This window comes from Trachemys scripta, chromosome 1, assembly GCF_013100865.1.
Source record: "Trachemys scripta elegans isolate TJP31775 chromosome 1, CAS_Tse_1.0, whole genome shotgun sequence".
NCBI classification, from domain to species: Eukaryota; Metazoa; Chordata; order Testudines; family Emydidae; genus Trachemys; species Trachemys scripta.
In genome coordinates, this window is record NC_048298.1 from 109,744,196 (window position 1) to 109,765,956 (window position 21,761).

Sequence of the window (21,761 nt, forward strand, 5' to 3'; positions counted from 1 at the left end):
CGCACGGCTCCCCGGGGGGGGGGAGCTGCCTTGGGGGGAGCGCCTCAGGGCGGGGGTGGGGCGGGAAGCTGCCGCAGGGCTGGGGGCGGGGGGGTGCAAGGTGGAAGTTTCGCCTAGGGCGCGAAACTTCCTTGCACTGGCCCTGCCTAGGGAGGTTGTGGAATCTCCATCATTGGGGATTTTTAAGAGCAGGTTGGACAGATATACTTAGTCCTGCCTTGAGTGCAGGGGACTGGACTAAATGACCTCTCGAGGTCCCTTCCAGTTCTATGATTCTATAACACATTTAGTTACAGAGTGTAAGACATCCAGACAATTAGTTTTCCTGAACAATGTGACATCAAGTAAACTCTTATCCCAACACATATTAAGGTTAATTAAGAGCAAAGATAGCAGTCACACAAAACACGTGAAGTCAAAATCATCATCATTTCACTAGCTGTCGTGCATTTAAAGCAATTGTAATTACTGGGCACATGCCAAGTACAGGTAATGTGATAACATCCCCTTTTGTTCTGTTCTAACAAGTGACTTGGTACATTTAACACTTCCTTGAGGGTGTGACCTTAGCTGGCTAGCTGTCAGCGCCACAGCAAGTTAGATATAGAATTCTTGAGACCAACCAAGTTGCATTGGATCAAGAACACCAGAACTAACTATTCTTCAGCCACCGCACTAAAGCGTTATTGTTTGCTGGGAAAACATGGGAATCAAGTAGCTTTAAAAAAATGGACAGAAAGAAAATCTCATACGGAATTCTTCCTTTGTAAAAGCATTCGTTGAACCAGAGATATAACTCTCCATAGTCAAACCAGGGGAAGGAGGCTTATGTAGAGTTCCAAAATGTAGACTGTATGTACCAGAAACAAAAGGGATCCGATCAAAATGAAATCCCCTCAAATATCTAAAAAATTATGAGTGGAATTAAAGGAAGATATAGTTAGATGCTGGGTGCCAACACAGGCTCAATAATTTACTAACCGATAGTGGGTGAAGGTAGTCTACTCTTAACCTAAAGTTTAGGAATTATGTATTTAAATGGTTATTGTTTAAATGTCATGTTAAATGTAAACAGTATGGTTCTAAAGAAAGGAGGGAATGTAGACTCTTCCGATTCTAAGGAGTTAACTGGTCTGTACTGCTTGTAATCTGAGCTCTGACACTCAGACAGGTGTCCTCTTTCCTAAGCTCAGCCTGGAATAGAAACAGCAGACAGTAAAGCACTAACTGGAAGCAAGACAAGTATCTTTGTCTGTATATCTGCCCATCCAGCCACTCCTTTGCTATAAACACTGCAATGAGAAGTGATTTCTCTCTCTCTGTTTGGGCAGATCTGTTGGACTGTGGCCCTCATGTTGCAGGGCACTGCTGATGTTCCAGCTGCCTATATCCAGAGAGAACCAGTAAAAGTAAATCAGAACATAAGAGGAGAGGCAGATGGGAGAAAGGACAGAAGGGAAGCCATAGAGAGGACTGGGCAGCAGCTAAGACCACTCTGGTACAGCACTCTTAAAAAATGGTAACTGTATGTATTCTCTCTCTCTCTATTTCTTGCTCTATTTCTCTGTCCCTCTCTTTCCCATTCATTTGTTCTCTCACGCTTGTTCGCAGGCACTGGAGGGTAGGAATGATTCTCATGTTCATGTAGTGGTTATTTGTGAAGGAATATGGAATTTGGATTGTAATTGAATACTGTGGTGTAGGGTTTGAATTGTTAGAGTGTGTGTGTGTGTGGGGGGGCATTAATGGTTAGTGGGTGTGGAATATGGGCTGATTCTGGGTACATTCAGATGTAGTGTGTATGTAGGGATTTATAGTGAAAGAATATGGGATACTCGGGATAGGGATGGATTTTGTGTGTGTGTATGTGTGTGTGTGTGTGTTAGTAAGGAGCTGGTGATGTAATAGGGCAGAGGTGGGAGGATTGTGACCTATTCCCTACCCTGCACTGTGACACTGAAGGATAGTAGCAGGTGTTTGGTGCATGGCCCAGGCCCCTTCCTATCTAACAGCTCAGACTGATACAACTGTGAAGAGAGCAGTATCAAAGGCTATTACTGCTGATTGAGACGGGAAGCAAACACCACTGGCGACAGCATGGTAAGGGGGGACTATGGGAACTCCACACTCATCAAGGAAACAGGAGGATTCTGGGGGTGGCCAGAGTCAGGGAGATCTGCGATCTGCCCTATTGTGGAGCTTGATGAGGGGCAGAGGATTCAGATTGCTTTCTGCTTCAGTGTCTGGATTCGAGGCGGGGAGGGGGGGGATGAGACTAGAGATGAATGCCACTGGACTTGGTCAGGACTTCCTGGTGCTACATTGGATGGGCAGGGTGATCCTGGCCCCAACCTTGCAATATGGCACCCTTTTTGCTGCTGGGTGAGTTCTACATCTAGGCATTTTATTCTGCTCCATTCCTTAAGAGGCAGATTGAAACCCTTAAGCCTTGGAACTTGTCCTAATATGGTGAACCCCCCGGTTCTGTAGGAGGGCAGGTGGAAGAAGAGGAAATCTGAGGATGGATGAACCCTTCCTATTCAATCCCTTTTCCTTACAAAAAGCCATGCTGGCAGACTAGTAAGACAAAAAGACTAGGAAATCCAGATGACATGAAAGTGACCATGACAAATAAATTTTGGCTTCATTCATCTTCTGTGTATATGGACACACATGCTACTTTTTCCACAATCCATCACTTCAATCATCATAAAGGCAATACAACCAGACTAAAAATACAGAAATTTGCACCTGATTAATCCAGAGAGCTGGCATTTGGACTCTACAATCTTAAAATATGTGAGCATTCCCCCATCACCGTGGGTCCAAGGAAACTTCAAGGGTGCCCACAGCTCCAATTATGGCATCAGACCCGTGGTGATCATCAAGGGTTTGTGTCACAGAACGCTGACCTCATTAAGTAAAGGGGGAGCATGTGAGGTTCAGAATGTGTCAGATACAGGCTGGGAAAAACATACTGAAGCAAATTCAGCTTCGGTGGAACTCCAGTTAAATCAGTGGAATTACAATGAAGATTTTAATTTGGTTCTGTACCTCTTAACTATTCAGTGGCTTCTGCTTGTGATCCTGTGTCTTTATTTTAGTAGCATAGAGTGGTTCTGATATTGAACAGTATGAGATTTGATAGTTGCGTATTATTTGTAGAGTCCTCTAAACTCAAAAGAAATCATTTTAGAAACATACTTAACAAAATGCTTATTTTTCTGAGTGTTTTTAATTAACTTGCATACCAATCTACATCCAGAAGAGGGTTTTATTTTGGTCCTGAGAATTTTATTATTCTCCACTGGAACAGAGCTAAGCTCTGGAGACCACTCCCACCACACCTGAATGCACACATGTGCAGGCTCCTCATCTATTTAGGGGGACCTAACCTTACAACTGGGCTTGCTGCAGCAGATACATCTCAGAAATAACAGTACAGATGCAGCTAGAGGATTTAAATCTACCTCAGTACAGTTAAGACCTACACCAGCTTGTGCTCCACATGACTGCAAACACGACAGGGTCTGCTTTTATCAATGAACAGTGTGGATAGAAGGCCTGATCCAAAGCCTACTGAAGTCAATAGGAGTCTTTCCACTGACTTGGGCTTTGTATCAGAGCCACAGTTAGTAAGAGCTAATGTGAGCCCCAGACTCTTAGAAAAGAGATTTGAAATCTGAGTTGAGAAAAGGGTCAGGATTTAAATACCCTATCGGGATCAGTTTACAATGCGAGGGACTCTGAGGAAATACTATGCTCTTCACTGTTAAAGCTATAGTGACCTATTTTAAAGCAGTTTACTTTGAAAACCCTAGTTTCAAATCTCCTGTTTCTATTGACATTTTTGTCCTTGCGTGTTAGAGCCTTTCCAGCTGCAGCTGATCTGAGCTCGAACTGGGATTGGTGCAGATCACCTCTGACACTGGGAGTCACCAGTGCAGGCTGGCTGAGAGGAAGAGCTGAGCTATTCAAAAGAAATGGTCAGGGTTTCAAATCAGAGGGACTGAAAACTCTGAACAGTGGGGAGGGGAGCAGATCTGTGGTCTCCATTAGTCATAAATCAAGCCATGAAACTACTAAGTCTCTTGGAGCAATCGCCCAAGTGTGTGAGTCTGTGAAGAAATGGAAAGGTTTAAAAGGTTGACTCACCTGTAGCTTCTCTAGGAAGAGTAGCTCTGTGGTGGGTTTGCTGCTTTGTCTCAGAAAGGTTCCAGAGGGTTATACTGGGCTTTTAAATGCGGTTCTGGTCTGCAAGTCACTCTGTAAGAGCCGTATCAAGGGCTCAGCATGCTTCTTGTCTCTTTTGATTCAACAACATATTTGCTCAGTTTACAAGGAAAGAGCTGTTTTTCTAACTCACAACCCTGTAAACTCACACTGAGATCCAACAGACAAGCTAGGGTCTTTCTTTATGGTGCAACATCACCAGTAATTAAAATTTTTCTAGATCAAAATACACCTCCAGTGATACCTAAATATCCCCAGATTACACCTTCAACTACCCCAGTGTCTGTGCAACCCCATCATCTCCTAGCTCCATGTGCTACCTCTGCCCACAGGCACCGCCCCCGCAGCTCCCATTGGCCACGGTTCCTGGCCAACGGGAACTGCGGAGCCAGTGCTTGGGGTGGGGGCAGTGTGCGGAGCTAGGAGCTGAGTGAGGGATATGTTGCCGCTTCAGGGGAGCAGCAAGAAGCCGGGCCGGGAGCCTGCCAACACCCCAACACCCCCGCCCCCAGTACCCGTGGGAGTCCCGGGCCAGCCCCCCCATGAGCATCTGTGGCACACCACAGGCTGTCTCCCCCCACCCAAAGATTTAGTCAGGGGTATATAGTACAAGTCATGGACTGGTTACAGGCCATGAATTTTTGTTTACTGCCTGTGACCTGTCCATGACTTTTACTAAAAATATCCGTGACTAAAATGTAGCCTTAATTATATCCAATAGCAGTGCTTTCCCAGATGGACCTTTGAAATACATACTCCTGTGCAGACCACTGGGGCAAGAAACATTTGTTTTGTTTAGCATGTAATAGCTATTTTTATTTTTTGTTTTACTGTTCTCTATAGTGTCTGTCTGCTATTGTAATAACTACGTTCATAATTAAATATTTAAGCATGTATTCACAATAGGATGCGATGATGCAAATGGATGACCATGTCTGAACATGCAGGGTATAAATCCATGGGTATGTAGGAACTCTCAGGAATATTCGTTTCACATTTGGAGAGTCACAAGTCTTTTCTTGATGTCAACTCTTCTCAGTCTCCGGCCCAGCCTGCCATAAGAGGGTTAAGAGATCAGAAGACACTGCACCCCTCTTGAGTTACATATGGTTGGAAAATGCCACACCGCTATGTCAGGTCCCAGCTAGGAATAAAAATAAATGGATCTAGCACATGCTCCTCAGCTGGAATTTATCATAGTCTGCATAGGAGCAAGATAGCATATGGTGTACATGTATGTATTTTTATGTTTGTATGTGTGTGTATAGATGTACATGAGGGCATGTATCTGGTGTGCACAGGCATGAGTGCATGCCTGCAAATTTCCAGTTTTCTTTGTGTTTATTTCCTTGCATAGCTCTGCAGCAAAACACTTTCACCTTCGCATTTGTAAACAGCATTTGCAACTTCTACTGCAGGCAGAGAACAGTGGCTAAGTCCCAGTTCCATGGGTCCTTGCGTACACTGCTTCTTGCTGTATATATCACGTTAGGGAATGCAAACCAACTCAGGTGGAGGTTGATTTCAGAGATCTGAATATTAATGTACCAGACACTAATAACTATTAAGAAGGAGAAGGAGGAGCGATGTGCTTTGGTTCTCCTGACCTTTCCTCCCTCTCTCTACAGCGTGAGTGCATCTCTGTTCATGTTGGCCAGGCTGGAGTTCAGATTGGTAATGCATGCTGGGAACTCTTCTGTCTGGAACATGGCATTCAGCCAGATGGCACCTTCAAGAATCAGCCCAACAAAATCAACAACGATGACTCCTTTAATACATTTTTCAGTGAAACAGTCACAGAAAAGCATGTGCCACGGGCTGTCATGGTGGACTTGGAACCGACAGTAGTAGGTCAGTATAGAATTAACACTGGAAAATGGAGAAGAGCCTTCTGTGCGTCTTCTGTGTGTCAGTGTTGTGTTTCTCCAGTCTCCAGTGTATCATGGGAACAACTCCGTCTTTGTATCTTGGTCTAATCACTAGGCCCTGGGATAAAATTAGTCAACCTAAGACTTTTAGTGCCCGATTCTATTCATGACTCCATTATCTCAATAAGGAGAAGATACCTACAGGACAGTTAGGGTAGAAACTTCAGCTAGACTATACTTTGATAATTGTGCTGCTACCTTTCAACATCCTGGATCAATAAGGTGCCATGCTTAAATAGCTATCCACTTAGACCTGGTCCACACTAACCCCCCACTTTGAACTAAGGTACGCAAATTCAAAGAACCTTAGTTCGAACTTACCGCGGGTCCAGACGCGGCAGGAAGGCTCCCCCGTCGATACCGCGTACTCATCTTTGTGAGACACGTTAGCTTTTTGTTGGGATTCCCTCCAAGACCTTTTCCACTCCAGAACACCTTGTTCAGTTCTAGGAGAACATTTCATCCAGTTTGACTCTGGATTTCATTACTCAGGCTCCTTTATTTGGCATACTGCAAAGCTATGCTGAGATGATCAGACTCAAGCATCAGGGGTGGGTATAGGGCCTACCACACATCCAAAGTTACACAGGCCAATGGTTCTCAACCAGGGGTATGCATACCCCTGGGGGTACACAAAGATCTTCTAGGGCATAACTTAACTCATCTAAATATTTGCCTAGTTTTACAACAGGTTAATAAAAAGCGCTAGTGAAGTCAGTACAAACTAAAATTTCATACAGACGGACTGGTTTATACTGCTCTATATACTATACACTGAAATGTAAGTACAATATTTATACTCCAATTAATTTATTTTATAATTATAGGGTAAAAATGAGAAAGTAAGCCATTTTTCAGTAATAGTGTGATGTGACACTTCTGTATTTTAGGTCTGATTTTGTAAGCAAGTAGTTTTTAAAGTGAGGTGAAACGTGGGGGTATGTGAGACAAATCAGACTCCTGAAAGGGGTACACTAGTCTGGAAAGGCTGAAAGCCACTGATATAGACAACCTCTTCCTTTACATACATTTACACATTGCATTTGCTGTACATTAAATCACACATTTTTTAATTGGAATGGTTCCTCTGCAGGAGCCAAACCTGTACAGCATGCTCTGTGCATGTGCTGTTCACCTGGAACCTGATCTTTATATTCCAAGTTTATCTTGTCCATAGTCCGTAGCATCAAGGTGTTGCTGCTTATCTTAGCAAGCACAGACATCCCGACTTCAGCAAAGTGTTTGTCAAGCCCTTATTTACAACTTAAACTTCCATTCACCTTCCCAATTATGCCCACTAAGAAATGAGCCAAGTTACTTATGTCAAGCCAGACCTACACTTTCTACCAGAGTCCTGAAAGAGAATAAGACTCAAGTTTGTTTCCAACACTCAAGTCTTCCTTGCCTCACATTATACAGCACAACCAGTTAGCAACCATAGGGGTGTTCAACAGAACTCATCAACATTGGAGTGTGTCCATTCCAGGCCTCTCATAGTTTCTCTTTCTTGGACAGATGAAGTGCGGGCTGGTGCTTACCGGCAGCTTTTCCATCCAGAACAGCTGATCACTGGAAAGGAGGATGCAGCCAATAACTATGCCCGTGGTCACTACACCATTGGTAAAGAAAGCATTGATCTGGTGCTTGATCGTATCCGTAAGCTGGTAAGTGCCAGTACTTTTGAAATAGGACTTGAGGTTGTTGTGAAGGAAAGGGAACAGATAGCTCTTTTTGCTCCTGGTAGTGTACTTCGTTCAGAGCTGAGACCATTAGATCCATGGGGATTCCATTATTGGTCCAAGTGAGAAAAGGGTCTGTAGGTCTGTCAGTCAGACAGATGGTTTTGAAAGATGGTTCTTGGGATTAAAACCTTCAACTTTATTGTGGTAACAGCAACCCAAGACAGATATATATTGGTACGAGAGGAGTTAGCTAAATATCTGTTCACGTTGTTTTAGTAAGCTCTAGATTCTAGAGGTATGAATTTCACCAAGTTAAACTCCATAGACAGAGTCTGATTTATATTTCATGGATTGGGCTGTTGAAGGAGAGCATAGGAGAGAGCATTAACAAGTCTTTTCCCGGGAAGACCTGGGCTGATCTCCATGCTGTGTTTTGGATACAGATGTCCCAGCTTCAATCTCAGGATGCACGCATGGAAGTCTCAGAGATTTAGACTGATTCCTTTTGTTCTCTGTTTGGCTTTTCAGACAGATGCCTGTTCTGGGCTACAGGGATTCCTGATTTTCCACAGCTTTGGTGGGGGCACTGGCTCTGGCTTTACCTCCTTGTTGATGGAACGCCTCTCCCTGGATTATGGCAAGAAGTCCAAACTGGAGTTTGCCATCTACCCAGCCCCTCAAGTCTCCACTGCCGTAGTGGAGCCGTACAACTCCATCCTGACCACTCACACCACCCTGGAGCATTCCGACTGCGCCTTCATGGTGGACAATGAAGCCATCTATGACATCTGCCGTCGCAACTTGGACATTGAGCGCCCCACTTACACCAACCTTAACCGTCTCATCAGCCAGATAGTCTCATCAATCACTGCCTCTCTGCGCTTCGATGGTGCCCTCAATGTGGATCTGACAGAGTTTCAGACCAACTTGGTGCCTTATCCTCGCATCCACTTCCCCCTGGTGACATATGCACCCATCATCTCCTCCGAGAGAGCTTACCACGAGCAGCTGTCAGTGGCAGAAATCACCAGTTCCTGCTTTGAACCCAACAACCAGATGGTGAAGTGTGATCCACGTCATGGAAAATACATGGCCTGCTGCATGCTGTACCGCGGTGACGTGGTCCCCAAAGATGTCAACGTAGCTATTGCTGCCATCAAGACCAAGAGAACTATCCAGTTTGTGGACTGGTGTCCAACAGGCTTCAAGGTGAGAGGGACAAAGACACACAGGCACTGTATATTAAAGGGACATTGTCAAGTAGTCCAGCCCAAATTGTGATTTCAACTCTTGAACATTTTCCATTTGTGAGAAAAGGGAATGGTTAGAATTGTGTGTGTGTGTGTGTGTGAGTGATCTTCAGTTAGTCCTATGGAAAATGGACATGTCCTATTTACATATCCTACTTACGCAGCCTCTTAAGCAGTCACCTAGCTGGCTGTCTGGAAAAAAGTCCACTCTATAAGAGTTAAAGTATTTAGCAGATGGGAAGACTGTTCCTCTAGACTATCAATGTTTAATTAAAAGCAAAAAAATCAGAGATATATAGAACTCATATTTCATTTACCAATTTTTTTTTGAGAGCCTCGTTTCATCAGACATCACACAAGTGATTATGCTCCCCCTGCTGGCTACCCAGCAGCATGGACAGACCTGGTTTCCAGAGCAATGCTGACAACAGCAATAATGAAAAAAAAAAAATCTATTTTTCTCATACGTATTAATGGGCTCTGAATTTGAAGATTTGTAGATGGAAAATGCTTACTGTATTAGTTCATATGGAATAGCTGTGGGCTCAGAAAGTAAGATGCTGGTGTGCATTAAAAAGGGAGAAAAAATAATACTGGTGATTATAATGAGATTCAGTTGAACTCCTTCATTTGGGGTCCTGTCTCCATTTTTGGTTGCTCTCCCTTGTTCTTATGTGCTATAGCTGAGAATGGGGTAGTCCAGAAAAAGGCAACATGGATGACATTTGCCATTAGGGTAATTTCAATACTGTGGTTTGAGATACCCATCCCCTGTCTTCTCAACCCATTTATTTTATTTTTGTTGTCTCTCTTGATCCCTCTTTTATCCCTTTCTCCTCCATCCTTAATTTTATTTCCAGGTTGGCATCAATTACCAGCCTCCTACAGTAGTTCCTGGGGGAGACCTGGCCCAGGTGCAACGTGCCGTCTGTATGCTAAGCAACACCACAGCCATCGCTGAGGCCTGGGCAAGGCTGGACCACAAGTTTGATCTGATGTATGCCAAGAGGGCATTTGTGCACTGGTATGTTGGTGAAGGCATGGAGGAAGGGGAGTTTGCAGAGGCCCGAGAGGACTTGGCTGCACTGGAGAAGGACTACGAGGAAGTGGGAACTGACTCATTTGAAGAAGAAAATGACGGGGAGGAATTTTAAAATACACTGTGTTATTCAATAGCACCGGATTGTCTCTGTCTTTCTTTACTGCATGTGTCTGCATTCCTGTCTGGTACCTTTTCCATGTGTGTAATATATAGCGAATGAAGATCAGAAAGGCCCTCGAAACACAGGAAAGCTATCATGTTTGGTATGACCACCTACTCCTAATAATGCCTGATCCTCACTCAATACAAGGGAATGTAACAAGCAGTAGATTCTCTGCCAGTCCACCTTGAGAGAATTTTCTTTTCCAATCCCAAATGTAATTAGCAATTTAACCTTCTGCATACAAACTAAAGTCACCATAACTGAGCATCCAATTCCAGTTTTACCAAGCCTTCGTCGAGTCACAAGAAAAATAGCATAGACCTCACATTTGACCTACCGCTACCTTTTGCTCCTGGGGATATCAGGGAACAATGTAAGTGGATAACTGAGTCCTCCTTTGCTCTGTGGGACACACTGTCTCATCGATCTCCACCTGAGGGATCCAAATGGGATGTGTCTGTTCTTTTGTCCTGTGAAACATCCATTTCTGATATATGTGTGGAATTTCCTTAGAAATGTTACAGCAATAGGAAACCTAGTGCATATTTTTGGTAAAAGTTTGTACTTTCTTGTGAAAGAAAGAATCAGTTGTTGCTGGGTGCAAAAATCACTAATAAAACTGCAGCAGACAAAAGCGGATTTTTTCCCCTTCATGTATGTAAAATCATCTCTGGTCTGCCCATGGTCCTTGCTCCATGTGAAGAGCTCCTTCTCTGCGAGTGATATCCTTGCTGCATCCAGAAGGCCTCTCTTCTGTCTGTGCCATCTTTGATCTAGTGGAGGATGGTGATATCTGAACATGGGTTTGCAACACAGGCATTAAATGTACATCTAAAGATACTTTACAGTGGTGCATAAAGATCACAATTTATCTGATTCACAATCTGCCAGGCAGTGCCAGTAATTCCTGACAAGGAAACCTCCTCTGCATACCTTTGTCTAGAGGACCCCTGCTCTGCCTGAAGCTTTCAGTGCTCTCTGTTGCTATCCTGTGAAAATATGGTGGACTATTTTTATTTTATTAGGTTTCCTTTTTGTAGTAATGTGTCTCAAAAAGCAGAGCGAGCACAGTTATTATTTAATGATTTATTTTGCACCAGGTATGTACGATATTAAATGTAATGCACCTCCATTAAATCAATGTTAAGGTTCCACAGTTAAAAATCCCAAGAAATGCAAAAATTAAAGTTCCCACTGCAACAGTAACTTATACTTGCTGCACATTATGTGTATTTTATCATACATACTTAATTACATAAACAGTAATATACTAAACAACATATGTCACGATTAGCATTTCAGTTAAATAAAACATCCCTATTCAGGAAACATTTGATCACATGCTTAACTTTAAGCACATGAATGAGAAACACTGAAGTCAATGGGACATAGGCACGTTGCTTAAGTGCTTTCCTGAATAGGGATGGACTTAAGCTTAAATACTGTCCTGAATTGAGGCCTAAAACAGGAATGTAAAATATTACGTGTGAAACACAGCTGAATTCATGTAGCTGTTGCAAGTCTTGACTTGTTCCTCTCCTGGCTTTTTGATTTTAATTATTAAACCCTTCCTTTGTATTTATGGAAACATTCTGCACTTAATTTCCTAGCTTGGATTTTTTTTTTTTTTAAAGAAAGCGGCAGGATGGGAAATGAGATAGAGCAAGAAGAGAAGAAATGGAAGAAAAAAATTGACAAAAATCCCCTTTGTCAGCCCAAATTTTGACTCAGTTACATGTCAAATTATAAAAAGGTCTAAGGGAGAAGCATAAGTTAGTGGCTTTTTACATATATGGAAAAGTGTGCAAAACATAGACAAAAAATCCATGAAAGTGCAATGAGTCTCTAGAAATGTGAAGGTGTAAACGGAGTAAAATCTCCAAAGCATGTCCAGTAGCATAGCACCCCTGCCGACCTGCTGAGGCACTGGGCCCAACTGCCATTTATTTGTAATTGAGTTGAGTGCTTAACTCCCTTAACTGCTTTTGAAAAAACATCCCATCCAAGCTAAGGGCCAGATTCTGAACCACTTACTTAGAGGCTATGTCTACAGTACACACCACTTCTGCTGGCGCATAGGGTGAAGCATAGCTACACCTGGCAGTGAAAAGCAAGCTATATCCATACCGTGGTATGTAGCTACACATCAGTGAAAGGCGCTGACAGTGGGGAGGCAACAGGGAGCTGCCATAGCCTTCCCATGTTGCTGGAGTCTTTTCCTGTGGTGGGGAAAGGCACCAGCAGCCGGGAGGCAGAGGGACACTACATGACTAAAAATAGCAGCGGAGACATGGAGAAACAGCTTGGGTGAGTAGAAAGCAATGTAGAGTTTGTACTCGGGTACATATACACACATCTTTCAGGCGTGTCTGTATTCTACTCACCTAAGCCATGCTTCATATCTATGCTGTTACTTAAACTCATGTTAGGAGGGCTACCCAACTACATACTCGACATGCTGCTGAAAGAAGTGTGCAGTATAGATGTAGCCATAGAGTAGCACCTTACGCCACAAGAAGGACTAATGATTTCAATAGGACTACTAGTAGATGAAGATACTATTCAATGTAAAGGTATCAGAATCTGTCCCTGAATGAGGCAAACCCAGACTGAAACTAGACATAGAAGAGAAAGGAGGGGCAAAAGTTAAAACAAACAAAAATGTGCCAAATTACATAGTAAGCTAGTCACATAAGTTCTCATATTTATAAGTAGAAGTGGAGATAGGTCCATAGGGGAGCAGTAGACAGCACAAGAGGATACTAGCATATTAGCATACTGGAATATAGCTCCAGGCTATAGAGAACAGCTTGAGGGGGAAAAAAAAGGTATAACAGGAAGTTTACCAATTCTGAGGCCTTGTCTACACTACCGGGGTAAGTCGATCTAAGTTACACTACTCCAGGTACGTGAATAACATAGCTGGAGTCGACGTAACTTAGCTCGACTTTCCACAGTGTCCACACTGTGCTGCGTCGACGGGGAGACGCTCTCCTGTCGACTTACCTTACTCCTCTCGTTCCAGTGGAGTACTGGAGTCGACCGGAGAGCACTCTTCACCAGACCCGCTAAATTGACCCCCACTGCATCGATCACAGCAGCATAAGTGTAGACATGGCCTGAGTAATTGCTGCACTTATAACTCATTTCTAAAAAAGTGACAAAATAACATTTTACAGAAAGAGAGAGAGAGAGAAAAAAAAAAAATCACACAACAGACAAGCCATACAACAGAACATAGGAACTACCATTCTATATCAGACCAATGGTCCATCTAATCTAGGAGCCTGTTTCTGACCGGCCAGTAACAAGTGCTAGAGATCGTTGAGCTGGGCTTCCCTGGCTCAGCTACAGTTGCCTCAGCTGGGCTTCACTTCTGGCAGGGGCCTGGTGGGCTGGCTCCCTGGGATCATGTATGCTACCTTCAATTTAGCTTTCTTTATTAATTAATTAACAATTAATTATAACCTTGTTCTACCTTTCTCAGATCCACTGGGTTGGGTGCAAGTACAACCCGCTGCCTGGACTCTGCCCGACTCCTTAGTTGGGCTTTCTCTGGTGGGGTGTGTTTGGTTTCCCTCAGTATGGGGTAGCTGTTCCTCTCAAGAAACTGAAAGGGCAGCTCCTGCAACTGTTCTCCCTTCTCTCAGGCAGACATGAGAACATCCCTATGGAAAAATCCTACAGAAGCTAATAGGAGACAGGAACCTTATAGCACTGGATCTAAGGGTACATCTACACTACAGGGGGGAGTCGATTTAAGATACGCAAATTCAGCTACGTGAATAGCGTAGCTGAATTCGACGTATCGCAGCCGACTTACCCTGCTGTGAGGACGGCGGCAAAATCGACTTCTGCAGCTTCCTGTCGACTGCGCTTACTCCCACCTCCGCTGGTGGAGTAAGAGCGTTGATTCGGGGATCGATTGTCGCGTCCCGATGGGACACGATAAATCGATCCCCGAGAGGTCGATTTCTACCCGCCGATTCATGCGGGTAGTGTAGACCTAGCCTAAACCACTGCTGAGTACATAACTCCAGCACAGTTCTAGCCCTAATTTGGAGTCCCAGGAAGAGATAGGAGCTGTCACCTGTGGCTCGCCTTCTGCTCACAGCTGGAGGAGACACCGCTGAAACCTGTGCCCATCTGCTGTCCCTCTGAAGCTCCAGGATGTTCTTCATTACCACTGCTGCTGCTTCCACTGAAGGGAGTTGGCCGATAGGCAACTACATCCCTGCTAACAGAATTCTGTAACAGGAGGAGAATTCTATACAACTCTGTCAGAGAGAATGTCGTTGCCTAGCAGCTGGCTTTCTTCAGTGGAGGCAGCAAAAGTGATGGTGGCAGTGGAGAAGTCGTCACTCCCTTTCAAAACCCCATATATACCTCCTTCCTTCCTATGCCTTCACTTGAATACTTATATGAGGCTTTACATATATACTAGCTTTTGAAAATTTAGGCCTAAATTACTTGGCCAATGTCACCAAGGAAATCTTTTCTAGAATAAAATCTGTCTCTCCAGTTTCGTAGGTATGTACTGTGCCTAATCCACTATTACAGCATTTTTTCCCTACCTAAAGTACATAACAAAGAGATTTCCTAATATAGGAAAACAGCCTTGCCCATTATTCGTGATTAACATATACATCAAGTATTTTTTTCTGCACATGTCTAATGTGAGCAATTTAAAAGATTAATTGCCCCTGAAGTACAAAACAAGCAAAAAAAGTAATCTGACTCCTCAACTGCATTTCCAGGCAGCTTGACACTCTCATTCAGCTGTTGCATCAACACAGTGTTATGTAGCTGCTATAGCACTGTGATAGAGTACACTCCTGTCTCCATACCCTACCCTACACGTTATTGTGATAATCTTTGTATAAAGTATGCCTTGTGAGGTCTCATTTGAAAACGTATAATTTGCTGATCAGTATTGTCTTGGTAACATATGTGGCAACATTGTATGCGAAGTTATAAGATTCCCCTGTATGGCGTTAACACATGTTCCAAACCCCACCGCCCTGTCCAAACAGAAGTTGGCAAATAGGTCTGTCCTAAACAAAGAAATGTGTCCTCTGCTTAATTTGCACTTAAGAAGTAAACAAAGTCACCAGGCAGGGAAGGAAACAAAGAAAGCTCAAACAGGTGAGAAAAAGCAAGCAGGGAATATCCTTACACATAGACTCTTTGTCTCCTAGTGCCCATCAAGAAATGTTTTTCAAGAGAGGGACTGAAACTATAAAAAGGAGGGACAAACACCCTGAGGCACCCCTCCCCCCGCCTATCACATTCACTGCACCTGAAGCACAAAGGAATCATTCGTTGGACTCCAGGAGAGGGAGTCCTCACCTAGAGGGTTTCGTCAATATGACTGCTGAAAGCATGTGGTGAGAAACTTTGCTTGAACCTGATATAGTTTGTTAAGTTAAGTATTAGTAAACATTTTTCTTGTAACCATTTCTGATTTTTATGGCTCATTTCTTGTACTCATATAAAATCTCTTTCTTTGTAGTTAATAAACTTGTTTTATTGTTTTATCTAATCCAGTGTGTTTCAATTGAAGTGTCTGAATAACTATTTGAGATAATAAAATGTATATTATTCCTTTCAAGGAATAGAAGACTTGAAGTATTTTGTACTGTCTAGGAGAGGGCTGGGAAGCACAGAACATACATTTCTGGGGGAAAATCGGGGACTGGGGTTGTGCTGAGGTTACCCTGCAGTATAACCAAGGCTGGTGAGAGCCAGAGTGTAACCCAAGTGCGACTGGACGGCTGCAGTTACAGACAGACACTCAGGGTTTGACTTGCGTGCTGGAAATCTATTTGTGAGCAGCCCAGGGAGGAACTCCTTCAGCAAAGCATTGTAAGGCACCCAAAGTTGCAGGGTAGGGGTGACACAGCTGCTCATCAGTTTGGATTGTACCCTAGTATGTCACAAGCACCTCCTGCCACAATTTCCAAGTGGGTTTCTATTGCTGAACTTGAACTAGATGGTGTGAATTAACCTTTGAGTTCTCACAAAAGATTGCTTGATGTCTTGTCTGCTTTAAATGCTTTCTAAATTATCTAGGGTAATTTTAGTTGGTCTGGTTCTACACATTCTGTCCTCACTGACAGATTCAGAGACTGAGGTGAGGGATGGAGGAGAAATTAAAATAAAGATGCATTTCCTTGTCTGACGATCTTCTTACCTCCACTAGAGTTAGCAGCTGCCTGAATCCTATGGTCTACAGCCTCATGCCCAAGTAGATATTTTAATGATCATGACACTGGAAAGATAAGTGCCTTGAAATGGAAGCCATTTTCAATACAGGTCTTCCAAAAAGAGTCTAATCCTAAGACTTCCACAATTTCCGTACTATTAGGATATCATCACTTAAACATTCTGGACTATCTGTGAATACTATTAGGGTTACAGCCATAACTATCTCCCATCCTAAAACACATTTATATGGATACTATATTGAAAAATGTATTGCTAAACTGTAACAACTAATGGGGAATGCTTCCACTTTGTAAACGGGCTATCACAGTCCTTGCAAAAGTTTCTTTTCTAAATGGCAGTAAAAGTCATAACACCCCGCCTAATGAGTTCCCACTTCAAGATAGTACAGGACTGTTAATTCAATACATCCCAGCACTGAAACAATAGCTCTAGGACTAGCCTACTAAGGTGCTTATTAAAGGATTGAACTAGCAGGGGGATGCGGGGGAGGAAAGAGATCTTTTACAGAATTTAACCCCCACTTAATGTATGGGTCCTTACAGACCTTGGTAGAAAGCCTTCCTAATCATTTCTCTAATATGGAGGATAGGTCTGTGACATTCTATACCTTGGGGGAACATCCTGTAACCCCCATATTCCTCATTTTTATATAATCGTGATCTTACATATAAAGCATGCTTTGTAGGGTATCAGGGGAAAGATTATGATCTGCTGAAAGTAATTTCTCTATCCATATATGTATATCATTAATGCATATGAAGTTATGAGAATTGTGTTGTATGGTGGTCACTAAAATATGCTGTAAGTTGGGGAATCAGCCAGATATTAGCTCTGTGATGGTTTGGATCACAGAAACCCCCCCGAGAGCTGCCACCAGATGTGCCAAGACTACTTCTATCCCTGTTTTCCCTGCCAGCTCAGGACTCCAGCACCCTGTCTTGCTGAGCCAGACACTCCCGTCTGCTCCAACAAAGACTCAGGGTCTGAATTACTTGCCCCAAAGCTGCAGGTTTACCGGAAAACAGCTCACAGAAGTGTGCTTGTCTTTAACACTCAGATGCCCGACTCCCAATGGGGTCTAAACCCAAATAAATCCGTTTTACCCTGTATAAAGCTTATGCAGGGTAAACTCATAAATTGTTCGCCCTCTATAACACTGATAGAGAGATATGCACAGTTGTTTGCTCCCCCAGGTATTAATACATACTCTGAGTTAATTAATAAGTAAAAAGTGATTTTATTAAAGACAGAAAGTAGGATTTAAGTGGTTTCAAGTAGTAACAGACAGAACAAAGTAAGTCACCAAGCAAAATAAAATAAAATGCGCAAATCTATGCCTAATCAAACTGAACACAGATAATCTCACCCTCAGAGATACTTCAGTAAGTTTTTTTCTCAGACTGGACACCTTCCAGGCCTGGGCACAATTCTTTCCCCTGGTACAGCTCTTGTTCCAGCTCAGGTGGTGGTTAGGGGATTCTTTATGATGGCTCCTCTCTCCCCTTTGTTCTCTTCCACCATTTATATATCTTTTGCATAAGGTGGGAATCCTTTTGTCCCTCTCTGAGTTGCCACCCCCTCCTCCTCAATGGAAAGACACCAGGTTAAAGATGGATTCCAGTTCAGGTGACATGATCACATGTCACTGCAAGACTTCATTACCCACTTGCCAGCACACACGTATACAGGAAGACTCACAGGTAAAACACAGCCATCTGCAGACGATGGTCCTGGTTAATGGGAGTCATCAAGATTCCAAACCACCATTAATGGCCCACACTTTGCATAATTACAATAGGCCCTCAGAGTTATATTTCTAGTTTCAGATACAAGAGTGGTACATTTATACAAATAGGATCATCACACTCAATAGATTATAAGCTTTATAATGATACCTTACAAGAGACCTTTTGCATGAAGCATATCCCAGTTATATTATATTCATTATCATATTTTTATAAAACCATATAGACTGCACAACGTCACAAGCTCCCCAGAGGCAACAGCAAGGAAGTAACCAACACCTGGGCGGGGTATCAATCAACTCATCAACAACCACTGTCCAAGAAGGGAGCTACAATACAATGACTCACCTGCATGACACCACACCAGGGGAACTGCTCAACCTTGCCAGGAGACTCAGCAATGCCCCCAGATATTCCTGGACTTGTGCTCCCCAAGCACACGGGACTGAGGTTATAAAACAGACACAGTGGCCACATGCGGGGTCTCTTCTCCTTCACCCACCTACACTGCAAGCAACAAAGACACTGAGAAGACAGAAGACTGGCCCAGATTTAAGGGACAAATCTGTATATTAAGGACTGCAATATCCAGTAGGGTGAGAAAAACTGCTTAGTCTAGATGTTGCCCAGTCTAATAGGGTTGAGAGTTTAGACTGTGTGCATATATATATATTATATATATATATATATATATATATATATATATATATGTAACTAACTCTGACTTTTTGCCCATCACTTAATACAGGTATCACTTAAAATCTACTTTTTGTAGTCAAATTTGTTTTACTGTTTATCTTTACCAGTGAGTTTGTATGAAGTGTGTGGCAAATCTGCTCAAGTTTACAAAGGCTGATGTATATCCACTTTCCATCGATGAAGTGGTGAACCAATTAATAAAACTGCATTGCTCGTCTTGAGCAGTGCAAGACCATATATTCCTGAGGTACAGTTCTGGGAGTGGGGGGATATGGCTCTGGTGCCTTTCTCAGTGTGATTCATGAGTGGCTCTGGGTGCATTCATGCAATATAGCTGGGTGAGGGGCTCCACTTGCTGTTGTGCTGAGGGATCACAGTACCTGGAAGGAGTTGATGATTGTTACTAGCAAAGCACTGTGAGAGACAGCCCAGGCTGGAGAGATTTAAGGGGGCACAGTGGTCCCACAGTCCCAGGCTGCACCCCAAGGATTCCGTCACAAGGTCCACCAATGGCTACTAGGCAAGATGGTCAGGGATGCAACCCCATGCTCTGGGTGTCCCTAAATTCCAACTGTAGAAGCTGGGAATTGACGATGGGATGGATCTTCAAAATTGCCCTGTTCTGTTCATTCCCTCTGAAGCATCTGGCCAAGGTCAGAAGACAGGATACTGGGCTAGATGGACCATTGGTCTGCCCAGTATGGCCGTTCTTATGTTATTGATTGGAATATCTACAGCAACTGCTTCTTTGACCGAATTTCTTGTTAGAAGACTTGCAGTCTTGTTAGAGTAAATCCAGTGAGGGGATGGATTAGCAGGCAGAGGGCAGGTGAGATCGTCAAAGGTAATCAATTTTTTCACTTGCCTGTGCAATTCATCACACGGCTGTCATTTCTATCAGATAAAAAATTAAACTAACCACCAAATAATGCTGATTGAGAAAGCATGTTTCAAAAGCAGAAGACAGTTTAAAGAATGCAGACATAAACATCACTGGAGGGAGACATCCCCACCCTTCAAACTCTGGGTGGAGGAGAATGTTGTGAAATGATATCCTCAGAGGAGCAGAATTGCAGTACAGGAATCATCCCTGCTCTAGTAAACACCTTTTCCAGTCTAAAATGTCTGGGAAATATATCACATACCTTTGACAACACCCTCTGCCCAGTAATCCATCTTCCTGGAACACAAAACTTTTCAACCCCTAACCTTCTTGGAACAGCCACCTTTACAAAAAATAGACAGCTTGCCACAGGAAAGGATTCCTCTTTCCCCCACAAATGGCAGGCATCCTGTCCCCTTCACATACAATTGCCTGAGAGTCTAGAGAGTTATATAGCCCTATTGGGCCCAGCATATTGGAAAGACAAGGCAGGTGAGGTTCTATCTCACCCACCTGTCTCTCTAATTGCCTTAGACTGTTGTTTTTTAATCTAACTGCATTTCAAAGCAGTGATCAATGACTCTATGCGAGTGCCTCCGCAGAGTTTAGAAGTTCCCTTTTCTGTATACCCGCTTTTTGCTCCTGACTCCTTCCCTTCACCCCCGTACCTGTGCTGGGATTCTTCCCCTAAGCAAGAGAGTGCTGTGTGAACCATTCTATCCCCCCATACCTTAAAGAAGCGGGCCAGGGTTCCAGTCAAACTTTTAATTTAAAAGCTAGACTCTGAGCTGATTCACGGCACCCCGCTTGCTTCTGTGTCCGCCTGGTTGAAAAGGGAGGAGCAGCCTCATGTTGTCCATAGGAAACCGTCACCGCAGCAGCTCTTGAGTTTCACTTTCTATGCTTCCAGCGTGTTCAGTGGGAAATCAAAACTGAACGAAAGGCTGTGCGCAATGCCGCCCCCTGAGGCTGCAGGGGAGGACATTTCACAGGCAGATAAGGGGAGACTCCCGTTGAGATCGGAGCTCTGTCTAGCTCAGGGAACCGAAGAGAAGCAGAAAGCAGTCCACCGGGCTCTTCGTTCTCCCCAAAGCTGCAGTAAGTACCACCCTTTTCACTCAGAGTTCATATACTCGATTTTGCATGGCTGGACTTTTGTTTTTAGCGGCAATTTCCGGAGAAATGCATGGCTCACACACACGGCTTTAAACCTTCATCTCTAGGTTGTCCGCTCACGTCTAGTCCAAGCCAATACAAATTGACTTAACTTGGTGGCAGTCTCAGAATAAAGACTTAAAGGATATGGAAACGTATCTAGCTTCGCATCGCTGCAAGTGTTCTCTCCGGGTCAGGGCTTAGTTTAGGCACCCTGGCAAGGGAGCCAACAAAGTTTGCACTGCAGATGGCTGTGCGGTACTCCTTCATCAGACTACGGGTGTGAGGACCAGCAATCCTGCAGGTTCCATCCCCCCTAAACTAACTTTATTTAAAATACAAACTACCAAACTGATATGTTAACGCTTTTCAGGGGACACAGAATTATTAAGATCTATGAGCGGTATTTCTGTTTTTACTACAGCACTGGGGTGAATTACTTTGTAATTAGTAGAAACGTTTTCTTTCAAATTCCCGTATCATTCTGTGACCATTATCAAAGTAGAATTTTCAGAAGGCTCTTAATGAAGTTTCACATGAACTACAAACATTTTTGCCCTAGCAAACCCAGAAAAGAATCTTTTTGTGGGGAACAGAGATAGGTCAAGGATACTAGGAAAGACATTGAAAAAGTCTCTGTCGCATAGGTGCTGGAATAAAGGGTGCTGCAGCACCCCCTGGTTTGAAGTGGTTTCCATTATATACAAGGTTTACAGATTGGTTCAATGACTCCTAGCACCTCTAATATACACA

The 21,761-nt window shown here is 43.4% G+C and overlaps 2 protein-coding genes and 1 long non-coding RNA gene across 8 annotated transcripts in view; 2 read left to right on the top strand and 1 right to left on the bottom strand.

The window, feature by feature from the left end:
- The first annotated feature begins 1,221 nt into the window (after nt 1-1,221).
- On the top strand, nt 1,222-11,140 carry TUBA8 (tubulin alpha 8). 2 transcript variants are annotated; one of them, XM_034781567.1, is made up of 5 exons: nt 1,222-1,525; nt 5,862-6,084; nt 7,677-7,825; nt 8,372-9,052; nt 9,954-11,140. In XM_034781567.1, exons 1-5 carry the CDS (start codon nt 1,517-1,519, stop codon nt 10,245-10,247), a joined length of 1,356 nt encoding a protein of 451 aa, XP_034637458.1. In that variant the 5' UTR covers nt 1,222-1,516; the 3' UTR covers nt 10,248-11,140. The 2 variants fall into 2 exon arrangements, with proteins under 2 accessions (XP_034637458.1, XP_034637466.1); XM_034781575.1 differs by having other exon boundaries at nt 1,222-1,519.
- Nucleotides 11,141-18,187: 7,047 nt separating this feature from the next.
- LOC117882922 lies at nt 18,188-20,776 on the bottom strand. Of its 2 annotated transcripts, none has more exons than XR_004647144.1 (3): nt 20,584-20,776; nt 18,620-18,773; nt 18,188-18,241 (listed from the first exon to the last, which is right to left on the bottom strand). It is a non-coding gene; the product is annotated as an uncharacterized LOC117882922 (long non-coding RNA). The 2 variants fall into 2 exon arrangements; XR_004647145.1 differs by having other exon boundaries at nt 18,620-18,778.
- A 27-nt stretch (nt 20,777-20,803) lies between these two features.
- The window catches only part of USP18 (ubiquitin specific peptidase 18), a 33,953-nt gene continuing 32,995 nt past the window's right edge, over nt 20,804-21,761 (top strand). Inside the window, exon 1 of one of the 4 annotated variants that reach the window (XM_034781656.1) lies at nt 20,804-20,951. The gene's annotated coding sequence lies outside the window, so the exon portion shown is untranslated. The remainder of the gene's footprint in view (nt 20,952-21,761) is intronic. The other 3 variants (XM_034781673.1, XM_034781665.1, XM_034781648.1) reach the window with 3 other exon arrangements.

Coding starts and splice junctions, on each gene's coding strand:
- TUBA8 (XM_034781567.1), top strand. Junction 7,826..8,371: donor TTGATCGTATCCGTAAGCTG/GTAAGTGCCAGT, acceptor TTGGCTTTTCAG/ACAGATGCCTGTTCTGGGCT. Junction 9,053..9,953: donor GGTGTCCAACAGGCTTCAAG/GTGAGAGGGACA, acceptor TTTTATTTCCAG/GTTGGCATCAATTACCAGCC.